The sequence below is a fragment of the Schistocerca gregaria genome, chromosome 4 (assembly GCF_023897955.1).
Source record: "Schistocerca gregaria isolate iqSchGreg1 chromosome 4, iqSchGreg1.2, whole genome shotgun sequence".
NCBI lineage: Eukaryota > Metazoa > Arthropoda > Insecta > Orthoptera > Acrididae > Schistocerca > Schistocerca gregaria.
The window spans coordinates 447,638,241-447,662,456 of record NC_064923.1 but is presented as its reverse complement, the minus strand read 5'-3'; the positions used below and the strand labels follow the sequence as shown (position 1 = coordinate 447,662,456).

At 37.4% G+C, this 24,216-nt stretch overlaps 1 protein-coding gene across 1 annotated transcript in view; it reads left to right on the top strand.

The window, feature by feature from the left end:
• The window catches only part of LOC126266953 (uncharacterized), a 150,133-nt gene extending 134,006 nt beyond the window's left edge, over positions 1 to 16,127 (top strand). The window contains exons 4-6 of the mRNA XM_049971670.1: positions 2,500 to 2,768; positions 9,796 to 10,036; positions 14,899 to 16,127. Of these exons, the coding sequence (XP_049827627.1) occupies positions 2,500 to 2,768; positions 9,796 to 10,036; positions 14,899 to 15,497 (1,109 nt within the window). The 3' untranslated portion in view covers positions 15,498 to 16,127. The remainder of the gene's footprint in view (positions 1 to 2,499; positions 2,769 to 9,795; positions 10,037 to 14,898) is intronic.
• Positions 16,128 to 24,216: the final 8,089 nt, after the last annotated feature.

Genomic DNA, 24,216 nt, shown 5'->3' with positions numbered 1-24,216 from the left:
CATACCAGTTAGCTCCCAGTTCTTTAAAGAATCGAACTCCCATGTATATAAACAGCTTAAAAGTTCTGAATACTTTACAAATGAGTTAAAGCATTCCATATCTGACCTTAAAGATAGAATCGAGAAACAGCTTAGAAAAGATTTTAAATTATGTCTAATGTTTGTTGGAAGTCTCTAAGTGCTCACGTGATCAAACACTGAATGAGAATAGTCTGGTTGATTTGTGCTCCATTTTAAGCAAAAGCTAGTTTTCCACACATCTCAATGTTCATAGTGTGATATCTCCTGAACAGTGTGTCATATATTGATATAATTTGCCAGATCCATTCAGTGGTGAATGTTGATACTCTCTGCAAAATCTATTGTTAATAGAGCTGGTAGAAAAGAAGCATTAACTTAAATTGTTATGCCTGATGTTGAACTTTTACTGCATAAACTGCAAAAAGTGTTGGTAATCGATAAACTATCTTCCTTTCATTTTGTGGGATGTGTCAGCAGGAAAAATTTTTGTATGTGTTTATTATGTCTATGTATCCTAAGGAAACATGGAGTTGACTGGAGAGATGCCTAATTAGAAATTCATATTTGAACCAGAGAGCAAGAGTAATATCAGGAGGTGTGATGAGTGAAGAAATTGAACTGGGAAGATGTGTAGAACAAGGTTGTTGTTTATCACCAATGCTGTTCAATATCTATCTGGAGGAAATTATTAATGAAAGCTTTGATGGAAGGAGAGGAGTTTGTATAGGTGGTCAGGGAGTGGAGTGTATAAGATTTGCAGATGACATGGTTGTGATGGCAGAGAGTGCAAGAGAGATGGAACGAATGTTAGATTATCTAAACACAAAATTAGAAGAATACGGAATGAAGATTAACAATAAGAAAATGAAAAGCATGGTAATTGGAGGAAAGGGGACAAAAAAGGCCTTATGAAAATAGGGGGAGAGGAAATAGAGCATGTGAATAACTTTAATTACTTGAGAAGTGTAATAATGGATGATATGTATTGCTCAACAGAAATTAGGAAAAGAATTGCAATGGCAAAAGAAGGATTCAAACAGGAAACAGAAATTACTTTGTGGACCACTAAACAAAGATCTGAGGAAAAGATATGCCAAATGTTACATCTGGAATGTTGCACTGTATGGTGCGGAGACCTGGATATTGAGGAAGGAAGATGAAAGAAGATTGGAGGCACTAGAGATGTGGATATGGAGAAGAATGGAAAAAGTGAAATGGGAAGACCAAGTAAGGAATGAAGAAGTATTAAGAAGAGTTAGAGAAGAAAGGAAAATGCCGAAAGTCATCAGAAAGAGAAAACAGAAGTGGATTAGACATTGTTTGAGGAGGGACTGTTTATTGAAGGAAGAAATAGAAGGAATGGTGGAGGGAGAAATGGGAAGAGGAAAAAGAAGATATCAAATGCTGCACAATATCAAAGGAGACAAATATTCAGAAATGAAAAGATTGGCTATGGACAGACAAAAGTGTAAGAGGCTTAACCCATGACAAGACCTGCCGTAAGGTGGAATATCATACTATTACTATTATGTGTAAAAAGTTTTTGGAAGTTGCTAAATGCTCTCATTCTCGAACGCTACACATTTATAGTGTGGGTAATTGTGCAATGTGAGTTCTGCTGCCTTAAGATATATATACACAGTTTCTATCTGTAAACTTGCCTTACTGCGTTTAACCCTTAAGATAAGATTTTAGATTCTTAATGAGTAGCTTACGAGAGCATTTAAAATTTTCAAATTCAGTCAATAATTATGCGAAACATTGAAAAATTAAAATTTTGTTGTATGTGGAGGCTATTAGGTCAGCAACTTTCAACTGAGACTGAGTGCCATGAATCATGTTAGCCATTTAGTAATATACAAGGTGACTCAGTTGCCCCTACCGAAGGGCATTATACAATCCACAACACCTTCAGAAACTGTGTATGAAATTTTCATATTCTCTTGCTTGCTACACATGGACAAATAGTAATACAGAAAAAAATAAACAGAATCTTTTTGTAGAAAATGTAATGTGGTTAAATTTTGTACTGGGATACATTTTCAGTCTAGGCCACGGTTTCAGAGTTATTCAATAAAAACACATTTGAAGATTCCTTTTGTATGTTTTTCTTGAATAGACAAAAACGTATACCAGTATAAAATTTAATCACATTAAATTTCCTACAAAAGGGTCCTGTTCATTTTTTTCTGTAGAACTAACAGTTTGCACATAGTGAGGGAGAGAGAGTGAAAATCTTGTGTGTGGTTTTTGAAAGTATTGTGGGTTGTGTAAAACTCATAAGTAAGGGCAGCTGAATCGCCCTGTAGGTCTGGCATATTTGAAATGAACAGTAATGGGTAACCAGAAAATTTGAGTCACATAGTGCTTCATCAGTATAGTATTATTCCCATTTTCTCTTCATGTGTTTTTATGACACCATTTTGACTATTTTTTGAGTAGGTGGTTATTTACACATGGATTTATTCTGGATTGCAGGACGCAGTCGAGGCCTCCTGGGCTGGCTGCGTAGAAAGCGCAAGTCGGTGGGTAAAGGCGCAGGCAAGCAGCCACCGCTGCTGCTGCTGAGGGAGGAGGAGTCGCCGCTTTGTGCCTCACTGCGCCAGCTGCTACTGGACAACACGGCGGTGACAGCCGCTGGCGCTGTCATGGCACTGCGCCATGCACCCCGCCTGCGCTCACTGGGCGCACTGCCACTGCCACTGACGCACGCAGGGCTGCCAACCATGCCGCAGCTACCACTGGCGGTAAGGGACACACTCACATGAAATAAGCAAATCAGATAAAAAAATTAGTCACCTCCAATAGACATCACTCTGACAACATGTGACGCTCTCTGTATCTTTTATAGATGCCATTTGGCAAGGAAAGGAGTCGGGTATACTAAGCACACGTGACAAATATCAGGCACCCCCCCCCCCCCCCCCAAGATACATCAGTCTGCCTTGTAGCTGAATAGTCAGTGACTTGACTGCCACACTGAAGGCCCGGGTTCGGTTCCTGGTAGTGCCAGGGATTTTTCCTTGCTGGAAGGAATGGGAAGGGTTGCACTAACTGTCATCATACCAAATGAGGAAGTACTTGACGGAGCAGTTGCGGCTAACTGGACAACATCTGAGAAAGTGCCATGCTGACCGTGTGACCTTTTGTACTGCTTCTCGATGGCGCCATTGGCTAAGGATGACACAGCACTCAGTTGGGTCCAATTGGTACATTAGTGAGCAGAACAGCAGTGCTGCAGACATTACGCTAATACCTGCCTCTGGCCAGTCCAGCATGGAAGAGAGTCCACAAGTTTCCAGCTGAAGCCACTCATTGATGACAAGATCCCTTACCAGACTGCTGCTACACTGTTATCTAAGTTTCCTGCACTGTTCCAGTTAGTGCCAGAAATCTTAAATGGGGTTAGGTTTGGGTGATTTAGAGGGCCAATTGAGGTGTGATAGGATGCCTGAGGCTTCATCAAACCAGGAACGTACATGTTATGTCTAGTGAGTAAAATTGTTGTCATCTCAGAAGATAGGAATATCCATGTTGGAATGTGATTGCCATTCCCATTATTTTGAAGAGTGTAGATGCACTTTGTGGTGTGTGAGATGGTGGTGGTGGTGGTGGTGGTGGTGGTGGTGGTGGTGGTGGTGGTGGTGGTGGTGGTGGTGGTGGTGGTGACAGGCTGGAGGACTCAGTGGAAACACTGCTCACAGTAAAGAATGCTTTGTTCAACTTCAGTTCAAGATTTGTCACAGCTCAGAAAGGGAAAACATGCCTCACTCTGTTGACCCTGGCTCACACTGAACATATGGGCGGCAGCTTCAATCCTGGTGAGAAGATGCTGCGTAGGTGCGCTGCAGTCCTGATGGCCAGCTGTGGTTATCCAGTGGCCTCCGTAGGCCACAGCAATGATGTCACCAGCACATTACTCCTGTGCTGTGTGGCTTAAATGTCATGCTTAAGGGATTTATGTCTGCCAAACATTTTGGCCATTCGTTGTTAACTGTGACAGAGCTTGCACACGATTGAATTCCTAGATACTGAAGATGTTCCTTTTTTAAAAATGAAATTAAAAAATGGGAAAAGAAAAAGCCAGAGCACCAAATATGAAGTTTTTTTCTTCACTCATTGAATTCTTAGGTTAACTACAGCACCACAATTTTTTTCTCACTGGAGATATAGAGTCACCATCTAGTCCTAACATTTCATGTTTTATTTTTAATTATAAAATTCCAACCATTGAGCCTTAGCTTCATGATTGTTTAAATGTTGAATCAGCCCAGTTGGGCAAATTTGTAATGTTCCTGTCAAAGTAATTGAAACTTTTATTTAACTTACTTCTGCCTGTTGGTGTTTTCCCAAGCTGTGCCCTTTGTTAAAATATATACAGTCTGTGGTTTAAATGATCATAACATTTGGTCATGTTTTGATGTTAAAGATTTCCAGTTCATGAACTTGTCTATAAAAAGTTATAATTTGATAAAAGACACCATCTTTAAACTGTTGTTTGTATTCAAACTGTTGCTCCCTTTTAATTGCTGTTTGAAGAGAATGTTGCTGATATCAGAAATTGTTTCTCTTGTTCTGACATTTCATATCAATTTTCTTTTAATTCTAAAATTCAGTCTGTTATGCCTTAGCCTTAGTTATTTAAATGTTGAATCAGCTCAGTGGTGCACTGAAATCTAGACATTGCCTCTATATCTCCAGTGTGAAAAACATTCCAACACTGTTGCTAACCTTAGAATTCAATGAGCGAAGAAATAAATTTCATATTTGGCACTGTGGCCCTTTCTTTTCCCCTGCTTTTTTTTTGTAAAAAAAAAGGAAAATGTTTAGCATCAAGGAATTCTAACTGTGCTAGATTGGTCAAAGATAGCAATGCATCACCAAAATGTTTGGCAGAGAGAAATTCCCTAAGCACAAGATTTAAACCACGAAATGCAGATAATACACTTTTTCTCTTACAAGATTGACTGGTAACATCAAAAATAATAAACAGAACCCATCAGGTCGATGACCTAGCAATGTAAGGAATATCTAAAAACAATCTGTATGCATCTAGGCACTGTGCCTATGAAATACAATCAACTGTGATCAAATCAAATACAATGTCCCTAAGGCATGTGCCGTTACAGCCCCATGCATTAAAAAGAAAAAAAGGAACCAGGAACTGCCACATTAAATAAACTACAAACCAAAAGAACGAGCAGTTTATAACAGTAGTATATTCCCACAGTAATTAAAAAAAAACTTGGTCAAGTTTAAAAACACATTACACTGTACACTGTACCAAACTGGCATAGAGTAACTGGCTACTTAGGCCCCTTAGAATGAAGAGAACAGCAGTTATATAAAAGAGCTACTAGATTACAATTACAAGATTGTTTTGGGTGGTGACTTCTACTGATCACTTAGGCCTCTAGAATGAGGAAAACTGCAGTTACATAAAACAGTTAACAGATTACAATTACATAACTTGGCAGGTGGCAGCCTCCTCGGTTAAGATTGTGCAGACTGGCATGACATGTAGAAGTACAGCTGTGAAGGCATTCCAGCCCAAGTGTCCCTTAAGGCAGCATGCCACACTGTCTGTCACACTGGAACAGACTAAAGGTGCGTCTAAGTCCGGGACATCACTACACACTCAATACTGCTGCAGTTACAGCACTCAGCACAGTGAATATCATGAAAGATGTTAGGAAGACAAAAGAATAAATCTAGAAGTACTGCTGAGCATGGACTAAAAGATCTAAACAGATAGAAATTTCCAACTTTGCGTGACAACTCTCTGATTTACAAAGCACCAGGAACAAGACAAGCAGGGCAGTGAGACACTTACGTGCCTGGAACTTGTAAAGGTTAGATCTACTCTTTCAGAAAAGAAGTGGGATTTTTGGAGTGGGAATTCACACTAGGCAAACAAGCAATGAGGGTGCTTAATTCTGTGGCCATGAGTCAGCTTCCAAGCACAACTGGATCACCAATGGCAGATTAATCAGTTCTGGAAGACTTGAGTGTCCACTACACTATGAAAGCTGTTGTACACACACAAACTTCTCAATGCCAAGAATCAGTACGCCTCACCAAAAATTTGAGCCATGTGTCCCCCTTGCCACCAAGGGAGGAGGACGTCACTACCCAAGCATCACCAGTCCCAGCTCACTACTCCTCATGACAGTGCTCACTTCCCTGATCATGACATCACCACGACCATGCCCACTAGATAAACAGCGCACTCTGTACTGTGGCTCTAAACTCATGCAGGCAATGTGGGCAAAGGGAGCTGACACAGCACAGAAAAAAATTGCCTCTGCCTCAAAATTTTGACATATTCATCTTGCTCTGAGGCACATGATTTTCACTAAAACATTGCACCTAGTCACATCATCCATAACAAGAGACTTGCCCTAGTATGGTGACATTGACTCACCTGTTACGGTTGTTACCACTGCATGGTGCAATTTTCTGCTGAACGCAGCTAACCTCATCTCACAATCTTAACACATGTTACTGTAACCCACATATTACCAAACTGCAGACAGTAGCCTGTGGTTGCTTATGCAATACTTTTTTTTCTAAACTGGCTTTTGGGACATGACTATAGATCCATCTCAACAGTGGAAGATATGGCAATGTGTTTCGACAATTCAGAACATTCATTAGGGCAAAGTTGTACACTGGTATAAAGTTACATTGGCTGAGACTTTTCATGTGATGCCATACAGGTGACTTTCATGTCAGTTATGATGGCACAAAGATGGACAACACAAAACCCAGTCCCTGAGTGGAGAAAATCTCTGACTCAACCAGAATTGGACCCGTGCTCTTTCGGTTAGCTATCTGGCATGGTGACCCCACAGATATCAAGGCAGATAATGCAACACCTCACAGCAGCTTTCTCACCACCTGTTATTACTTTTGTTAAAAGATCATGTAGTGGCACTCAGTACAAGTTATGCGTTTGTGACAGGCACTAGGTGGCAGTGACTACACAAAGGGTGGACTATGCAAAATATTGAAGGTCCTTGCATAAAGCATAAGTCCATTATAATGCTATGAGAAATCCACCCAGAGAAAATGGCAAACACAGTCCAAGTTCAAAGCATTGGAAATAAACAGAAACATAGCTGGTGCATGTCTGGTAATTACGCAGGGATGAATACAACACTGAGTTGTACTAGCAGCTTTGTTCCATTCCAGAGACCGTGGAAACGTGCCACAGGACATGATATGGTAAGAAGGAGTCGTCTACAGCCCATTGTTGTATTGGTGCAAGTATGTGGAGCAGCAAATACATAGTCTCACTCTCTGAGTTGCTATCTACAGCAGTCCACAGCATCATGAAGATGTAGAAGAAAGGACAACATTTAGTTACTGAGATTGCCAAAATAAATATCCAGATTCATGTATACAGTAACCTGAATGACTGAGCCCAAGTTCATCCTGAACTACATCCTCCACATAGTGCTGTTAAATGCTGCATTGTGCCATTGGCACACTCAGCACCTTTCATATTTGAAAAGGGCAAACTAGTGCCTGTGCTGACCATATTACTCTCCTCCTGTCCAGTTCCTATGTTTGAAATGTGCAGCTTTATATTCTGGTGTTAGCAAAGGCCTTTTGTGAGGCACCTGACTACATATGTCAATTGCATGCAATCCCTTTGTAATCTGTTACTGTTTGCTGATAATGCTATGGTGTATGGGAAGTTGTGTTGTTGAGTGACTGTAGGAGAATACAAGATTACCTAGACAAAATTTATAGTTGGTGTGATGAGTGGCAGGTAGCTTTAAACATAAAAAAACGTTAATGCAGAGGAGTAGGAAAAACAAATCCATAATTTTTGAAAACTGCATTAGTAATATGCTGCTTGACACAGTCACATCATTTAAATATCTGGATGTAATGCTGCAAAGCAATATTAAATGCAACAACCATGTAAGGATTGAAGTAGGGAAGGTGAGTGGTCAACTTTAGTTTATTGAGAGAATTTTAAGAAAGTGTGGTTTGTCCGTAGGACGCTAGTGTGACCTGTTCTTGAGTACTGATTGAGTGTTTGGGATCTATGCTATGCCAGATTAAAGAAAGACATCAAAGCAATTCAGATGTGGGCTGCTAGATTTGTTACCAGTAAATTTGAATAACTTGCAGATATTAGAGAGATGCTTTGGGAACTCAAATGGGAATCTCTGGAATGTTCTTTTTGAGGAAAACTATTGAGAAAATTTAGAGAACTGGCATTTTAAGCTGACTGAAAAACGATTCATCTGTTGCCAATGTATATTTAATGTAAGGACCACAAAGATAAGAGAAATTAGGCCTCATATGGAGTCATATAGCCAGTCATTATCCCCTGACTGTTTTTGTGAGTAGAACAGAAAAGGAAATGACTAGGAGTGTACCCTCCGCCATGCACCATATGGTGGCTTGCAGAGTATGTGTGTAGAAGTTGATGTAGAATGTTTGCTTGGATACTGGTGAGGACTGACCTGCCTTCACTGAGAGCTGTAATTGCTGTCGGAGCTGAAACCAAATGTGATTGAAACGATGTGACAGTCATCTCTGGTCATTGTCAGTTAAACCATGTTACATGGTTGTGAGAGATATACAATTGCTTGAAGATCCGTCAGATAGTTCATGTTGATAAACCAATGAATCAAGCAACAACTATTATAGCATGTCCAACCATGATAACTTCTTTCTTCCGTTCTGTCATGTATGCCTGCCAGTCCATTTTTCTGTGCTACTTCTATTGATTCTATATAACCAACTGGCACATACACACCAGTTTACAGCCAGCAGTTACATCAATGGTGGAGGATCACAATGCATCAGTTCTACACCACCTACAATGCTCTAAAGTGACCAATTTGCTATGTCAAAGTGGTGACTAATATTTTGTACCATGAACTTACATTGTCATGTGAGAGGGAGAGATGCACTAGAGTTTGATTACAAGGTCTTAAAAAACCATAATGATTTCCTTTGGTGCAGACACAGTGCTAGCTGGCTGTAAATTTTATGAATAAAAGTCTATAACTTGGTTCAATTTTGTACTTTTATTTATCAATACATATTTTGGAGTGAAAGCTTTGTGTTCAGGATGTACAAGTTTCAATCAAGTGCTTTAATCATGGCCTGGCAAAACTGCTGCACCTGAATTTTACCAGAATTGGATTCTGGATTTGTCTATGATGAAATTCCTCTGTGTTGTTTTATCTTCATTGTATACAACATGGTGATGTATATATAACAAAATTCAAACAAAATGGAGCAGTTTCATTATGGACCAACAGTTAAGCAAATTCTTGGAAAATTCAAATGTGACTACTTTACCTGGTTATGACAGAAAGCCTCAACTGAAACTTATAAATCCTGAAGATGAAGTTTTCATTCCAATATCTGTGTAGGTAAAGGAAAACTGAAATGTTGACAAATGATTGAGTACCATTCATAAAATATTTAAATTATATATTTATTGTTTTTGCAGAAGTACTACAAAATCCTGTACTAATAATAAAAAGTAGAACAGTCTCCAGTTTACAAGGCACTATGGAGACACTGAACCATTATTGTTTGGTACTACAGCAAGCTGTAAATGTAATATTTGGCATACCATGGTTAAGTAATTTACTCTTGTGGTTAATGTTGCTTTATTTATTTATTTATTTATTTATTGCCACAAAGATCTTAAGAAGCTACATGTTACTGAAATTATTTGCTCTTAAAGATTTGTGATCCAAAGTAGTCATGCCTAAATGAAATGTTTCTTTTCTTTAGCTGACAGAAGCAACACTGGTGAGGCCTTCAATCTCACAGATTGCTGCAGTCACCGATGCTTGCCCACACATACAGAGGTTGCGGTTGGTGCAGCCTCGCATCATGAACACAGCGTCTGCAGATCTCACTCATGTTCTGTCAAAGCTGCCACTCCATGAGCTGCAGTTACGTTTTTACCACAGCAATGCTGCCATGTCTGATTTTTATACCTACAGGGATCCAACAATTGATGGTAGACGCTGTAAGTAAAACTATTATCTGTCTTTTCCCCCTTTTCCTGTTTCAAAAAAGAAAATTAATAGCAAATGTAATCTATAATAAACATTATGTAAAACAGTTCTTAGAAAATGGAAAATAAAATAGAACAGACTCAAAGACAAACAGTATGAGACTTATTACAGAGAATACTGTAACCATATGATGCAAGAAGTTGTGGCCTTTTTTCTTTTTTTTATGATTATTTCTGTTCTTTCCATCAGGAGTAAAGTTGGCTACTGCTGTTACTGTATGGTCTCCTCAAATACTCACTAGCCCTGTTACTATTGACTATAGCATGTTGACAGAATGGTTCAATCTGTCCCTGACACAATGTTCATTCTCCTCTGGACCACAACAGCTGTGAATTGAGGGAATGAAGACTTTTTCAAAAGCTACCACTTTCACTACATTCAGATCTGTATCTGGCAAAGTCAACATGCCTGAGATGGCCATTTGATTAGCTTACCCAAGATTAATAATATACTATTCATTTACAGTCATGAAGTATCATTGTGTTGTAACACACACTTCTGTTGTGACCCATAAACTGCTGCAGTGCTTCCATGCCATAACTCTAGATGCATGGAGACTCATTAATGCACTGATGGAAGCAGGTTGGCCAGAGTGAAACCAAGTTAAATTTTTTCACTAATGTGAGAGACATAGATGAAACATCCATCATCTCATGCCAGCAATGATATGCTGGTGCTGTGATGTACTCTGAATGTTTTCCATAATAAGACAATGTGCTGTATATAATGTAGTAAAAGAATGTTTCTCTGCGTAATGTTCATGAGCCGTATATGTTACATTACAGATATAGTAGGCTGAGACCACGTATTTTTATTAACCTTGTGACTTGTGGAAATGTGAATGCTAAATGTTGTACTTGGTTTCGACTTATTAGTGCTTAATCCCTCTACGTGCACTGAGTGGGCCACTACTTGGTACTGAACTATCCTGTAGCTGGTACCACCCTGATCTGAGTACTTATGTGTTACTGGAGATATGATTCTCTCTGTTGCTCAGTCATTTTCAAACAAAGATAAAATAAATATTGTACTGCAAAAGCTATTTGAATACTTACAAATTCTCTGTAGATGCATTATTGTGCTGGTAAATACATATGGTTTTTAAGATTACTTTTTCTTCTTTCTTTTTGTTGCTACGTTTTTTCCTTCAGCAGTTATCCACACAAGTCTAGCCTATGTCACAAGTGACTTAATGCCTCCCATGTTCCTCAGTCAGTCAGTCTGACTTGAACTACAAAAAAGCAAGCCCAAGTTCACATTCAGAGGATGCTGTGTAAATGTCTCTTGCCAGCCTTATTTGTTGCATATCAATAAGCGTTAAAACACATGTTTTATGCACTGGAAATGACTTTTTATACCTGATACCTCTTCCAAACAGTGATTTTTTTCCTATCATTTCTGTCCAATGACTTATGTCTTTCCTGTTAATCTATATTAGCACAATAATTTTTAGCAAAAATGAAATAAAACACCTCAGAGCTGAACAATTTATGTACCGGAACACTGTTTGGAAATAATCATGCACACTTCAAGCACATAATTAATTTATATTTTTGTTTATAACTATTGGTAAATTCAGAAAGTTTGTGTGTATTTATATCTTCCCAAATACATATTGTACTTGGCTTATTGCCTGTTGGCTTCTGCCTGGGAATCTTCACCTAATATTTAACAATTTTCCTGGTGCTTTGCTGGTCTGAGTGGCTGGCTTTGTTAAAGTTTCACCCTCCATTTCTGGTGGCAGAAATTCTCTGGGGTGGAAAAGGAAGAATAAAAAACTAATATTAATTTTATTTTTCAAAATTACCATGAAGAACATTTTTTATTTTGTATATATTTTAAATAAGTTAAAAAGGGGCATCATGTGAAAGTCTTTTGCTTTTGACAATTTGGTACTCTCGGATAGTACTCACAAAACTGTTTACACAAGGGGTGAGTTTTTGCTGCCAGTTACTGTCTGATTGTTCTTTGCAAGTACTTTCTGTTAATGTTTGAAAGTCTTGCAAGAGCAAATGTCAAAAGCATTGATAAACAGCAGGGTGAATGTTTCTGTTAGAGCTGAGAGACTAGTATTGGTGATATTTTTCTGTCGTGGTTTTGATAACTGGACCCAAAATTGCCAGTCTAAATACTACTGTGAGTAAATCCATTAGTGTTAAAGATAGACTGCTTCTGGCACTTATATTTCTAGCATTAGCTATGTTTATTCTCTTCAATATTTGGTAAAGTAACAAGTACAATGACATAACGTTACACCAATTTCATCTTCATTCAAAAGCCAACTAGGGCGGATGGCTTATAAATGAAGTATGTTTGGACATACATTCATTTAAACATTGTAATTATATTGACTGGAGGATCTGCTTGTAAATTTCTGAAGGTCTGTTCTTCAACACCCAATATAACAATGTAATCAATAAATATCATGTCACCCAGAAACAGTATATACATAATGCTGGCCTTTCATCTTAAAAACTAATTAAATGCACAACTTAATCCAGAATCTACTTCCTGGCAGCATTCTTCATTACTTGTTTTTGCTGATGCATTGCTGACCTTCACTCGTATGTATCCATCATGGCAGTAGCCTCAACTGTCCCAACAATGCTGCTGCATGTTGATAGACTGATTTGTTGCAGTGTTGATGTGGTGCAGTGAATGGTGCATCAGTCTATCATTCACATTTTCCTGTTACAATAGGATTGATTTTCCTCAGTGTTGTTAATTCTGTGTTGAGGGTTGCTCATCAAAACTCTCTTGAAAAGAAAATGTACCTTAGGGGGAAAAGGACAGGTGTACACTCGCGCATCCACAACACACACACACACACACACACACACACACACACACACACACACACACACACACACACACACACACAAGCAGACATTTTCAATGTGTGTGTGTGTGTGTGTGTGTGTGTGTGTGTGTGTGTGTGTGTGTGTGTACACCTGTCCTTTTTTCCCCCTAAGGTAAGTCTTTCCGCTCCCGGGATTGGAATGACTCCTTACCCTCCCGGGATTGGAATGACTCCTTACCCTCTCCCTTAAAACCCACATCCTTTCGTCTTTCCCTCTCCTTCCCTCTTTCCTGAAGAAGCTACCGTTGGTTGCGAAAGCTAGAAATTTTGTGTGTGTGTTTGTGTGTTATTTTATTGTGCCTGTCTACCGACGCTTTCCCGCTTGGTAAGTCTTGGAATCTTTGTTTTCCACAATTTTTTGTATGATGGATGGGTGTAATCATTACAGATTAGTAGTTTCCAGGATACCTCTTGTTACTAACTTTATAACTTGACACTGCTTTAATCTTTTTCAGACATCCTGAAAATACCCTTCTCAGTTACCAAGTTTACTAGGAATGTCAGAGGCTTTGCTAGATGCCATGAGCAATATTTGATTGCTGTTATAGATATTCCACCTATGCACCTTGTTTCTTTGTTTTTCACTGATATAATTATACTTTTAACTTCTGTTTCATCTCTTGGAGAAACAAACAGGCATTTTTTTTAAATTTCTGGTGAAACTGTACTTTTTTTTTAAGGCCAAAGCTTCATTCTGTTTCATTAGATTATGAACTATATTTACATAATACTGCTGTAAAGTGGAACACTCTTCATATTGGTCCATCAGTTCTTTCCCTTGAACAGTAAGTACTGTTCGCACTGTCTGTCTGCTTTGATTTATTCCTGTTCTTATTTGTGTGTGACTATCTTTGAAATATCTGACAGGTTTCCAATTTGATGTTAGAGTATTATTTGCTGTAATATCCTGCTGTATTGTTTCTTCTTGTGTCTGCAAGTTTACAGACTGCTTGACTGTTACATTTATGATATCTTTCATACAAATATTGTAAGTCTACTCTAACATTAAAGATCTCTGTGGTGATACATTTTTTACTATCTCTTGCATTTATCCTTCTATGGACTTTCCAACAAGCTATGTTTATGATCAACAGATCATTGTTATATGCAACTTTCCAATCTTCTCATTTGAGTAACATTTCTAATATTTGAGATTTCCAGCATTTGTCAGTGTATGCTCTACAATTACAGTCTCAGTCTCTGTTTCCTTATTCTGTAGCTCAATTAATTGACTATTCTGATTTGAAATGACTTTAATTATGTCTACTTCCAGTTCAATTAAAAATGTTTGTATTTTTAAAAATAAATCACAGCAAGCAATGCTGAAGGAATTGGATTAGGAAATGAGAGTAGATGAGTTTTGCTATTTGGGCAGCAAAATAACTGGTGATGGCTGAAGTAGAGAGGAGGTTTTGCAGATTGGCAATAGTAAGAAAATCGGTACTTGGGTAAAGATGTAGCAGAATGTGTAGTGTGTTCCACCGGAGTCAAATGGTTAATTGTCTTCTAAATAATGTAAAATGAATATTGTAATTTAAAGATATCATTTGTGCTATATTTTTAAGAGAATGGTGCACTCTCTCACTGTTTTTATTGCATGACATTTATTTTAGGTAAGTTCCATTTCTTTCTTAATTATTTTATTAAGATAAAATATGATAGGTAGGCAGTATGAATGAAAAGTGATGCATGTACATCCACTGAATGATAGAAAAATTGCTCATGGTTCAAAAAAAGCTTCCTCTCTCTCTCTCTCTCTCTCTCTCTCTCTCTCTCTCTCTCTCTCTCTGTTCTAATATATAGATTCTCCCACACCTTCAACTGTTCTCCAATTGCTCAGTTGTTTGTCTTTTGGCAGCTAGTAACTGCATACTCTTCTCCAATCATAAAAATGTTTATTATTCATTTTTTCTTTGCTTTTTAATGAAAAACTTTGTGTGTTTCTTATTGCAGCTCCATGCCATATTGAAGATCTAGCTGGTGACACTACTGTTCTTGCAGCATCATTAAATGGTGCTCCTGAATTGTATAAGCTGAGTGTACACTTCTCATGGAACGCAGAGCCTCCAGTTGTAGACTTGGCATACATATTTATAACGTGTCCCCTCTTACGAACACTGTGCATTGAAGGTGCATCAGTGCGGTGGACAGATAGTAATAAAAAAGTGCCCCTTTCACTGGACATCATAACAGCACAGCTTGGTTCTGATGTATCAGAAAATGCAGTGTGCCAGCTATTGTTGCATGCATCTCAGCTGCAGTGTCTTCATGCTCATCGCTGCCCTGACCTCAAGCTCACTTCATTGCCACCAGCACCAGCCTTGCGGTGCTTGTTCTTAAATGAAGCACCAAACATTAAAGTCGAAACACTTCAAACAATTTTGTCATCCTGGAGAAACTTGGAGAGGCTTGGAAATATGTCTGGCTTTAAGCTTGACAGGAAGCTGGAAAACAGTTTGAGTATGAAGGCAAAGGATGCTCAAGTTGAAGTCCTTTCAGCACACCACTCAACCAGTGAAGACTGCATTTTCAAGGACTCTACCAATAATTAATTGTTTTACTGTTCCCAAAAACACTTTTATTTATATCAAAATTAATTAAACAAAACAAACTTCACACATTGTAAGAGGTGATTCACTCACAGATGTCAATACTGCTTTTCCTGTTTGAATGTAACTGTAAATGGCATTTGCTTAGAATGAAATCAACCAGAATTCCAATAAACCACAACTTATTCTCAGGGGAGTTACCTCTATAAACACAGAAGGCATCTGTATTGTGCTCCATGTAAACCAAAACAGAAATAATAAGGCTGTGAATAATGTTGTCTAGTACTGTAACATGTGCCAATGATACTGCATTTTCGATGTTATTCTCTAATAATTAGAATATTACTACCCTAAGTTATTACACAAAACTGTTGCAAGCATCTGTGATACTTTACATTATTGATAAATGATGCATGTGAATATTTCTTTGTACTTAATCAAGTTGGAGAAAATATTTTACTGCAGCAAATATTATGTAGTCATATGGAAGTGAAAGGTGGAAGGATAACAGTATGTATACTTACTGTTGTTTTGTTCATCATACAGATGTATGCAGCTATGCTGTTTCATATCTGTTATTATAGTACAAATTATTCATGAATATAAAATGCCAATAAAAGGTTTCATTTCTGAGTTGCATTTATTATTTTATAATTAAATTTTCCATATGTTTTTTCTCTGAACTAATTTGTTCATAATTATGCATTTTAAATTTGTGCGTGTAAAATAAAGTAAATACTAGAAGGCCATGCTGCAAAGTAATACCTTCAGATTTCGTGTATGAAAATTCTTAAAGCTTTTTAAATAAAGCAAATATTATTAACATTCTATATTGTTACTCTTTATATTTACATATTTATTTCTCGATGTAGTCACCCTGATGAACACATTCCTCCCAACAACAGAGCAGTTTGTTGATATAATCACTGCAGAATGTCTGACTTTGTTGATGCAGCCACAATCTGATCCCTATTCTCACTATAAAAGTGAAGTCCTCAAAGGTGTTCTTTAAGTTTCAAAAACAGAAGAAAATCAGGTGCGCCCAATTCTAGACTATATGAAGAATCATTGTTGACAGAGAACCCAAGGCATCAGACTGTTGCAGACGTCGCAGCACTCATGTGTGGTTTGGCATTGTCATACTGAAGAAGAGGGTGCTCCATATGTGGACAAACTCTTTGAATTCAAAACTTAGTTCTCATGCACCAACATAGTTCCATTATTCAGCACCACATTACACACTACAATCTGGAACCCTCTTGGGCCAGAGGGTTGCAAATAAGCAAACATGAAGAATAAAGATGTAGAATGTTAATAATGTTCAATTTATTTAAAAAGCTTTAAGAGTTTTTACATAAAAAATTCAGAGGTATTACTTTTCTGCATGTCATATTATTCTGCATGCTTAAGAAACTGACTTCTATCAGTTATGAAATTAGCTACTGTATTGCCAGTCAAGGACTTCTCTTTAACATCATCTTTGCACATTTACTGGAACCAGCAACAGATGTATTTTTAAAATAGTCACTCTCAAAACCATGAAATCTGGCCTTTGGCGAGAGTTGGTAACCCATTAACCTTCATTTTAACTCTAAAAATCAGTAATCAATGTCATCTTCCGAAGACAGATTGCCTTACCTTCTGTTTGATCACTTTTTTATATGGAGCCAGTTCATTTATGAAAATGTGCATTAGTTTTGAACATGCCAAATTTAAACTAACACAAAATCTCCAAGATTGCTGATCTTTTTACAGAAGCTCATAACTAGACCATGGATTTTTAGGTCATAAAAAAGTGTGTTTAAGGCACCTAAAATAAGCTCCTTCAGTAGTTCATTTAGGCTATGTAAAACATAAAATTGGCTCTAATAAAAATGATGCAGAGAAAGTAAAAATAAATTAAAATACACAGTGTTGACAGTATGAACATCTTATTAGTCATTAAAACAAGGAGAATGAATATTTACACAGTTACAGAGGAAAGCAATCTACAACATTAATGTTGAACATAACTCCAAATATTTTTGAGTTACTGCAAGGTAAAGATCTCCGTAAAAAAGATGTGGGAATGGTTTAATTAATACATTTATAGTTTCACATATTCTGACCATAGTTGGCTTCACAACAAATAACCAAAATCTTTTCTAGGTTTTCTAGTAAAAACTGTGGCGCTCGTCAGTCAGAATTAATTTATACGCTGAAAAAGAATGTTCTGCATCAACAATGTGACAGGGACGTACTTCATTTTCGGCACATGTTGGACAGGAATGCTGCAGTCAGGAGTGATGGATTTTCCACTAAGTATGCCGGCAGCTGCACAGAACTCCTTCAGGCCAGTGTTCTTCTGCAAAACCGTTTGCGTTTTTGCCCGTACTTTTTCCCCTGCTTCACCTGGCGCTTCATTAATTTTCATTTTGACTTCTTCAAGCAAGGGAATATTGTCATAGATAGGTCTCCCTGAGCCTTCTAATTGTGATATTACTCTTGCCATAAATGTGTTGCGGGCCCTAATGTAAGATAATTCCCATTTTAAAGAAGAATCTTTGAGTAGCTCCATTGCTGCAGTTACGGATGCAGTACCCTCCAGTATATTTTCAACCACTTCCTGGACAGCTGAGAGATGCGCACTATAGTATTCTGCTGCTATCAGCCACGTGCCCCAGCGAGTGACAACAGGCTCTGGTGGCAATGGAACATCTGGAAGCTGTTCTTTGAATGCCTGTATTCGTGATGGTGCCTTAACAAAAAAAAATTTCACAATAGTTATTACTTTATTTACTTTAGCAAATTGTAGCCTTACTTGCTCTGCTATGCAGTTGATCCCATGCACTACAGAAGTTAGGTGCAGCATCAATGGGTATAATACTTTTAATAGTTGAAACGCTGCTATCATATATGCAGCAGCATCAGTGACGGCCAGAAGCACCTTATTCTCATCCACTCCGTTTGGGTATAGCACTTAAGCCCATTGTTCACAAACTGTGCTATTGTTTGTTGGTTAGTTTTTGAGTAAATCAAATGAGCCCTGGATGGAACATCTGGATCTAGCATGCCAATAATCAGGTTTGCAATGTAACGGCCAAGAATGTCAGTAGTTTCATCCACAGAAAATCGTATACAAGATTCTACAACACCTTCTTGGATTCTGTGCAATGCAGCATTGTAAGCTGAATTCACATAATTCTTACATAAAGTTGACTCTGCAGGAATAGACTGATGGCAGTACTTCTCAAGAAAACTTCTGAAAATAGGGTTTTCTAGTTTCCGAAAGGGGATGTTTGCTGCCACAAGTGCATGACACAAATCACTGCAGAACTTGTTTTTTTTTTTGGAGGATTCACCAGATTTATTGGTTAAAAGAGTTTGCTTCAATTTTGATTTTAGTTCAACATTAGCTTTGTGTGTGATTCCATCTGTATGCTGAGTTAAGTGAGATTTCTTAACACTCGAAACCTAATACGAGAGAAAAGGGAAATGCAGTTTAGAATCACATATAAAGTGTATTTCGTATTACTAAAGAACAGCAATAAAAAAAAGAATCCTAAGTGACAGGATAATAAGAAGTCTAAGAAAAACATTAACTAACCTCCTTGTTGCATGCTTGGCAGAAAATAATTTTCCCATCTGTTGTATAATGCAGAAAATCTTGCAGCCACTGCCTTATATGGGTAGACTTTGAACTAGCTGTTTTCGGCATGGCGTAGTATTCTCACACAGAAACTAGAATTAATTTTGCACTTAGAACGTCAGTAATGTCGGTCGCGACACAATGTACTGATTTGTTTTCACTGGGAAAAATTGAATGATGACCTGTTTTTTACTGCGGTGCATGGGAGCGCTATGGGAAGTACAGTACTCATTGCTGGACATATGACACCTGACAGATGTCCGCCCCTTCTGAACAAGGGAGTGGAATCTACTGGTGCTTCAGATGAAAACATCTCACTACTCGCAAATTATTTTTCGAACCAGAAAATTCATGTATAATACCTTTCACGAAACTAGTTTGCTAGGACTGCCTGTAGACAGCAATGAGAAAATGTGCGAAGGGCAGTAATTTAGCTATTGAGGATGTCTATGATTAACATTGTGATTTTTTTAATCTGTGCTCAGCTTACAGCCTATGAAACCGTTTCTTTGCAAAAATACACAGCTGGCCAGAATCCTACGAACGAAATATTTTCAAATATAGCATTTAGTACTCCCACATTTGATTCTAATGTGTAACTCAAATCTTTGACCAGTTCCTACCCATTCACTCACCGAAGTTAAGCACTGTCACGCTCGGTGCGTACTTGGATGGATGACCATTCAACCGTGCCAAGTGCTGTTAGCAGTAAGACAAGCAAAGGAATTGTAAACAGTCTCTAACAACCTTCGCTTTTGACGAGACGTAAAGCCCTAAGTTTACTTCCTTTTTCTAATCTTTGAAAACACAAGAACTCTATGTCAGATTAACGAAATAGGTACTTTTTAGGATTTTGATGCCAAAATAGGCAAAATTAGGCATCAAAGTCGAAATACGCAGTTTTAAGTCCTATAGAACTAACGGTATTCAGTTTAGTTAGTCATGAAATGCATAAGTAACAAATTGGAGCTTAGGAAAAAAATAGGTTTTAACCTAAAGATCCGTGATCTATTTTTCACATATGAATAATAAAGCACCTATAAAGAGTATTTGGTATTAACAGGAATAGTGATATAAAAAATAAAAAAAGACCACATTGTCAGGCAAATACGAAGCATGAGCGCATATCAACTAGCCACCTTGCTGTATGCTGGGCAGAAATTTTTTTTTTCCATCTGTCGTATAGTGTGGAAAAACTTGGAGCCACTGTTTTATATGATGAAATAGGCACCTTTTAGGATATTAAAGCCAAAATAGGCAAAAATAGACACTAACGTTGAAATAGGCTTTTTTAGGTCCTATAGAATTAACGCTATTAAGTGTAAATAGTCATGAAACACATAAGTAGAAATTTTTATGCAAATAGGAACTCAGGAACAAAATATGTTTTTACCTAAAATCTGTGGTCTACTCATAACTTAGCAGGGAAATGTGAGATGCTTACAACAATTTCCACACTGAAACTTTATCTTGAAACCTGGCAGAGAATCCAAAAAGAGGCTGATCATATATAAAATATGCTAGCAGCAAGACACCGAAAATGCCATCTCTGTGAGATAGCATTGGGAATACTATCAATGATAGGAGAAAGGATGATCTTCAGTACTCAAGGTTAAATCTATCTTTGGCTCAGAAGGGGGTAAATTATTCTGTCACAAAAGTCTTTGGTCACCATTACGAAGTGTCGTATTCATGATGGAACAGGTACTAATCTAATCTAATCTAATCCAATAGTGCTCTGAAAGCAGAGTTACTAAACTTAGCAATTCGCAATTCCTTCACCAAAAAAGACAAAGTAAATATTCCTGAATTTGAATCAAGAACAGCTGCCAACATGAATAACTTACAAGTAGATATCCCTGGAGTAGTGAAGCAACTTAAATCACTTATTAAAAGCAAGTCTTCTTGTCCCAGACTGTATACCAATTGGGTTCCTTTCAGAGTATGCTGATGCAATAGCTCCATACTTAACAATAATATAAAACTGCTCACTTTACGAAAGATCTGTACCCAAACACTGGAAAGTCGCACGGGTCACACCAGTATTCAAGGTAGTAGAAGTAATCCACTAAATTACAGGTCCATATCATTAACATCAATATGCAGCAAGATTTTGGAACATATACTGTGTTCAAACATCATGAATTACATCGAAGAGAATGGTCTACTGGCACAGAGTCAATACGAATTTAGGACACATTGTTCTTGTGAAACACAACTAGCTCTTTACATACACTAATGTTGAATGCTACTGACAATAGGTTTCAAATTGATTCCATATTTATGGATTTCCAAAAGACTTTTGACACTGTACTACACAAGCGGCTTGTAGTGAAATTGCATGCTCATGGAACACTACCTCAGTTATGTGACTGGTTTCAAGATTTCCTGTCAGAGAAGTTACAGTTTGTGGTATTGGTGGAAAGTCATCAAGTAAAACAAAAGTGATTTCTGGTATTCCCCAAGGTAGTGTTGTAGGTCCTCTGCTGTTCCTTATCTAAATAGATGATTTAGGAGACAATCTGAGCAGCCTTCTTAGGTTGTTTGCAGATGATGCTGTCATTTATTGTCTAGTAAAGTCATCAGAAAAATTGCAAAATGATTTAGAAATGATATCTGAATGTCACAAAAATTGGCAATTGATCCTGAATAACGAAAAGTGTGAGGTTGTCCACATGAGTGCTAAAAGGAATCCATTCAACTTTGGTTACACAATAGATCAGTATAATCAGAAGGCCATAAATTGTACTAAATACCTAGGAATTACAATTATGAACAATTTAAATCAGATATAACATGTAGAAAATGTTGTGGGGAAGACAAAGCATAGACTGTATTTTATCGGCAGAACACTTAGAAAATGTAACAGATCTACTAAAAAGACTGCCTACACTATGCTTGTCCTTCCACTTTTGGAGAACTCCTGTCTGGTCTGGGATCCTTACGAGATAGGATTAATGAAGTAAATTGAGAAATTTCAATGAAGAACAGTACATTTTGTATTTTTGAGAAATAGGAGAGGGTGTGTCATGGACATAATACACAATTTAGGATGGACTTAATTAAAACAAAGGTGTTTCTCATTGCAGCAGAACCTTTTCATGAAATTACAGTCACCAACTTTCTTCTTTGAATGCAAAAATATTTTGTTGACACCAACTTACATAGGGAGAAATGATGATCATAATAAAATAAGGGAAATCAGAGCTAGCACAGAAGGATATAGGTGTTCACTTTTTCAGCGTGCTGTTTGAGAGTGGAATAATAGAGAATTATTGTGAGGTTGGTTCAATGAACCCTCTGCTAGACACCTAAGTGTGATTTGCGGAGTATCATGTAAATGTAGATGTAGATGTAGATAGACATCCACCCTCACTTACATGCTGGCTTTTGGTACAAGAGTGGTGCATGAGAGTGAAAGATGCCATAACAGCAATTGATATGCCTATAGTGTTCCACCACTTCAACAGATTCATCCAGGGGTAGCAATTTACTCTTTACCCTAGATGGACACTAACATTGCAGGACCTTTGCTCCAACAACACAGGTAAATAAAAAATTAAAAAAATACAGCCTTCTGTTTTCTTTAAATGATGTCCCTAATGTGTACTTACAAGTTGTGGAAAAAGCTTTTTTGTGATTTAAGAACGTTATAATTATTTCTCACATACTAGCTTCCAAAGTCTCCTGTCTCTCCAATCTTGCACCTGCACACTCCTCTCTGACAAAGCTCTTCTCACTCTCCTTTCCCATGCTATTTTCGAGCATCCTCTTCTTCTATAAGTTGGAGTCCATTCCATCATCTTCTTAAGCTATCTGACCTCAGCCAGACGACATACATACCCACACTATCTTAACTGTTTTGCTTTGATTATACACAATACAATGACGCCCAGATTCATTCTCTTACATACATCTTCATTTTTAATTTTCTCTTGTGGTGTCAATTTATTTGCCTCCAAATCTCAGCGAGGTATGAGAGACTACAATTACTGCAAACAGTTTTGATGAAGAGTGACATAGCTTACCAGCTATCCTTATATTTTGAAGATATCATTAAAAACTTTGCTACAGTAAAAATAAGAAAAGTACCACTGGATTATTACAAAAAATACAACCCTGAAATCAGTGTGCTTCACTTAATTGAGTTCCCAGTTAACTAGATAAGTGTTAGTGTTTCAAAAATAAAGTCAATAATATGAAGTACATAACAGAATCCGTTTATTGTTTATCTTCAGAATGCTTCAATCAATGTAGCAAAACCAGAGGTTAATGTTGCAGATTATGAGAACAATGTATGTCCCTTTGGACTAAATCATAATTCTGAATGACTCACAAAATTCAAAACAGTTTCAACAATAAATGTAGAAAAAATTATAATAAAACTAAAAAACAAAAATTCTGCAGTTTGGGATGGAATACCAGCAAAAGTCCTTAAATTTGTGTGTAAAATAATAGGATACCCACTATCTAAAATAATAAAGCAATCCTTTGAACAAGGAAGCTTCCCAGAGGTGCTGAAGTATGCGGAAGGAAAACCGTTGCTCAAAAAAGGGTCAAGAGAGGATATGGAGAATTATCGTCCCATCTCCCTCCTTCCAGTCCTTTCAAAAATCTTTGAAAATGCTGCTGCTATGAAGATTCGAAATTTTATCGAGAAATATGATATTATTACGGAAAACCAATTTGGTTTCCAGCGTGGCAAAAGTACTACTGATGCAATTAACTAGTTTATCGACAAGATCAGCAAATCATTAGACAACCATAATAAAGTTGCAGGAATCTTTTGTGATCTCACAAAAGCTTTTGACTCTGTAAATCATGCACTGCTTATCTATAAGCTTGACAAGTATGGGATCAATTTTAATGATCTAAATTGGCTTACTTCATACTTATCAAATAGGAAACAAAGAGTGATTGTCTCATCAAATGCAGCAAATTACTATTAAAAATGGAAAGCAGTAGCCCAAGGTGTCCCTCAAGGCTCTAATCTAGGACCTATTTTGTTCTTGTTCTATGTTAATGATTTACCGAACAATATAAATGCTCCATCGATTTTATTTGAAAATGACACATCTGTATTAATTGAAAATC